Raw genomic sequence first — 3,906 nt, forward strand, 5'->3', positions numbered from 1 at the left:
ACTCCCCTATACTTAGAGATGTCAATCTTTAGAGTTTCGGGACGACGCGTGTGCGTAATCCCAGGTACAGAGGTCAGAACCGGTTGTAAGCTCACAATTCTGCCTGTTAAGAGCCTTGCTGATTCAGCAAGGCTACCTTCTCCTTCACCTCGTCAAGTTCATGTTGTATGAACTTGGCGATGGCTGAATGGAGGGCATCTATGTCCAAACCGGACAGCATGGCCAAGATGGCATCGCTTCCTACGGTCAAACTCATTCGTTCAACCGCACTCCTTTCTATGTCACTTAGAAAGGAGTAGCTATCAGCGAAACGTGATGCGTATTCCCACTATCATCTGACATGTCCATGTTAGATGAAGAAAATGTGGCCCTTAGACGGACTACAAAGTGCTACCAGGTGTAACGGGACACTACGACTTGTACTGCTTCAGTACAAGTCCACGTCGCACTGCTTCAGTTGCGAGTGGTGCCTTACGTCACTTCACGTACACTAGTACGTGCAGAGGAAGACTTTCTTTATAACATTTTTTTTAAAGAGGGTTAATGAAAAACTGCATTAATATAATTGAGTGTCTTCTTCTTACTATCTGTAAATGCTAACTTAATTATATACTAATACTAAACATGCAATTGAAATCTTATCCGTCTCTCTCGTGCCTTACGTTTACAGCTGCACGTCTGTGGACCCGTAGCTTCACTCTGTCCGAAAAACTCGTTAACTGATCAGTCTGCGGGATAAATAGATATAACGGCTTATACCTATTAATGGGTAAGATTTCCGAGCATCACTATATAAAGTAATATTCTCCAAATATTATCTACCTTAGATAATATATTAATTAACAACCTGAAGTGTTAATTTCATGTAACGATACACCTTGTCACAATTAATATCTAATATATTATGGGAATTCGTAAACACACACTCGCTTTTTCTTTAACTCACTCCATATTTTTTAAGCCAATCAAAGGTCATAATTAAAGCCCACCACATTTTATGAAATATATCAACGTCGAATCTCCGTGCACGATCAGCAACGTTAAAATCTTCGCGCACGACTAGCAACATCATCCACCTTCCTGAAAAATATAAATCTTAAGCCTTCTGGAATCTACGTGGATCTCACTTGAGGATGGTGAACAAGCCATTAGAGCTGCGGCATTATCTGACGGCTTTCCATTGAAAGTTGCGCGGTCCAGAAAAGCTGAACAAACATGGTTAGCGTAGAAAGAGAAGGTTGGTGTTGGTATTTTTATTTTTTATTGTTATTAATCTGCTATCCTAACTAATTTGTAGACCATATTATGTAGTTGGTTTCTTTGCGGACCAATTGCGTAAAGAACTTCGGTCAAACTTCTAGCTCGCGAGCAGTAGGGATGCACGCAACATTAAGAAAATGCGTCTGTATAAATTCAAAGGACTTATTGTCTGTTTACAATAGGATTGGGCTTTCTTGTGCAAATCAATTCAACAAAATTCAGAATACCAATGCAATTCAATCCATCTGCGTGGACACAATAAGATTTGGAAATCCAATGTGGCATGGAGTCCAAAGAGAGATATTATAGCATGCATTGAATATAGTCCGCAAACAGCATCAATTAGCCCGCAACAGCAGCAATAGCAGAATACCAAGGACCACTTGCACCGGTGTACATCACCAGACCCTGGGCATTCCATGTGAACATAAATTTCATCAGCTAAATCAACGCAAGACACCACTTGCACAAGAATACTTTGACTTACAATGGTGGCTCAAGCAGGAAACACCCATCAACCTATCATTGCCTATTTGCATCATTAATCAAGAAAGACAGGAATATTTTGATTTGCTAGCTCTGGAGCTACCTCATCGGCAACATCACATATACACTTTAATTCGTGATACCTAAACACAAACAAATTAATCCAAGATCCTCCAACAATCAGGGAAGAGGCAGGCCATCAGGTTCGCGCTATCAACGCAAAGAGACCTTTCAGCCTTTGAGTACGTCCAGGCAGAAAATCAAACTTGAATATCTAATCCACAAACTCGGATATCTAATCTACAAACTCGGATACCTAATCCGCAAACCCGTCGCCTTCCCAGATGCAGTATCTGTCAGACAACAGGACATAATGCCAGGAGTCGCAGGTTGCGTCCTGCATCGAGTTCATCCTTTAATCAATCAAGTAATTAATTTACTTATTTCAATTACATTCAATAAAAACATTTTGCTGTTTTCCCAATTGCGTTATCGTTTTGAGAAAATAGACATGACGACAGAACAATAGGGTGTAATGCCGTGCAATTTTGACGCCGCCGTTGGAACTAAGGGGGTCCGGGCGTAGGTATATATTTGGATCGCTGCCTGTATCCTAGCGGACATCCCGGGCGCTGTGAAAGCTATAGCGCCTGCGAAAAATAGTGTAGTTAGTTTAGAAAGGTGGATGATTGACGGCAGATTTTGATGTTGCTAGTCGTGCGCGGAGATTTCAACGATGCTGATCGCGCGCGGAGATTTCGACGCTGATATTTTTAATGAAATATGACGGGCTGTAATAATGTCATTTGATTGGCTAGAAAATGGATGGTGTGAGTTTAGGAAAAAGCAAGGGTGAGTTTAGGAATTCCCTGTATTATTTCTTAATATTTACCTTTGCTAAGGATGTGGGATTGGCACATGTTCAGGCTTTGAGAATCACCTCGGTCTGCTAACCCCCTTAGCCACTTTTTCATCGTCACGCCTTACTTTTAATAACCATTCACTTTGCCTAAGATATGGTCGGTCTTGCTTTGGAAACTTCTCACTTTGCCTGTGATATGGTCGTTTCTCAAGCGACAGAAAATATACTGGGAAGGTGGACTATGTAGCGGGTTGTCCCGTTACATAAGTAATTTTTCTGTAAAAGGAATACTAAATATTATTTCCTATGAGAGGAAATAAAAAGGTGCAAATTATTATCTTTAGTAATTTTGACTTAAATAGTTATTATAATATCAAATTTGATCTTATTGATGCAATAAGACTTTAGCTTTATTGATTGGTTAATTTAAGTCTAAATTTAATCCGCCAATCGTTGTAAGACACAATCGTTCGGTGCGCAAGGAGGCGCCATACTTAGTTAATTATTGATATAATAAGTTCAGTAGTAGATAGAAGATCGTTACGGAGAAAACTAAATATATTCATACAGTTTTACGTTTTCTTAATTCTAAGGCTTAGTTAAAGACCCTCAGCTGGCACCTGACCTACACTGTAATTTTTGTAAGGTTACCTAGAACTGATCGGTACTAGTGAAAGGTGCCCCGTTATACCAAGCACTTTGTAGCCCGTTCAACGCCCTACGGACGTTCCATCTAACATGGACATGTTGGATGAAGAAGGAGGAGCTTTCCAGCCCCTCAGAAGGCCATCACGACGACGGGTGAAGGGCTTACTCATTTATGTGAGCTTAAATGGAGAGCGATCGAACGAATGAGTTCGGTCGCAGGCGGGCCAGCCGTTGGCATCATGCGGAACACTCTGGGAAGAGATAAACAGCATGCGGCCATATCCGAGCTCATTAAACACAAACTCGACGTGGCCCGTGATAAAGTAGCCTTGCTTCACCAGCACGCGGAGGTGTGGAGATACCAGGGTGCTCAACAATTGGAACTGTTGAGACAGCAGCATTGTAAATGCTTCTAATGTGCTGACGCTTCCGCGTCGACCCGAAAGCTTAAAGATCGAAATCTCTAAGTTTAAGGCAGTCGAATGCGACTTCCTTTTGAGATGGTTCGTCAAGCTAGACGACGCCATAGAAGCTCGTCTATCAGTGGTGATGCGACGAAAGTGAAAGTTGGCATGTCCAACTAAGCCGGATGTGCCAAATGTTGGGCCTTGGGGCTCAAGCTTCACAACCCATGAGTCTTTGAGTCGCAT

The 3,906-nt window shown here is 41.7% G+C and overlaps 1 protein-coding gene across 1 annotated transcript; it reads right to left on the reverse strand.

Moving 5' to 3' along the window:
- Positions 1 to 3,426: 3,426 nt before the first annotated feature.
- CCR75_000982 (uncharacterized protein) lies at positions 3,427 to 3,906 on the reverse strand (the record flags this gene model as incomplete). Its single annotated transcript, XM_067959087.1, has 1 exon — positions 3,427 to 3,906. One exon carries the CDS (start codon positions 3,904 to 3,906, stop codon positions 3,427 to 3,429), a length of 480 nt encoding a protein of 159 aa, XP_067821401.1.

The sequence above is a fragment of the Bremia lactucae genome, linkage group LG2, assembly GCF_004359215.1.
Source record: "Bremia lactucae strain SF5 linkage group LG2, whole genome shotgun sequence".
NCBI classification, from domain to species: Eukaryota; Oomycota; class Peronosporomycetes; order Peronosporales; family Peronosporaceae; genus Bremia; species Bremia lactucae.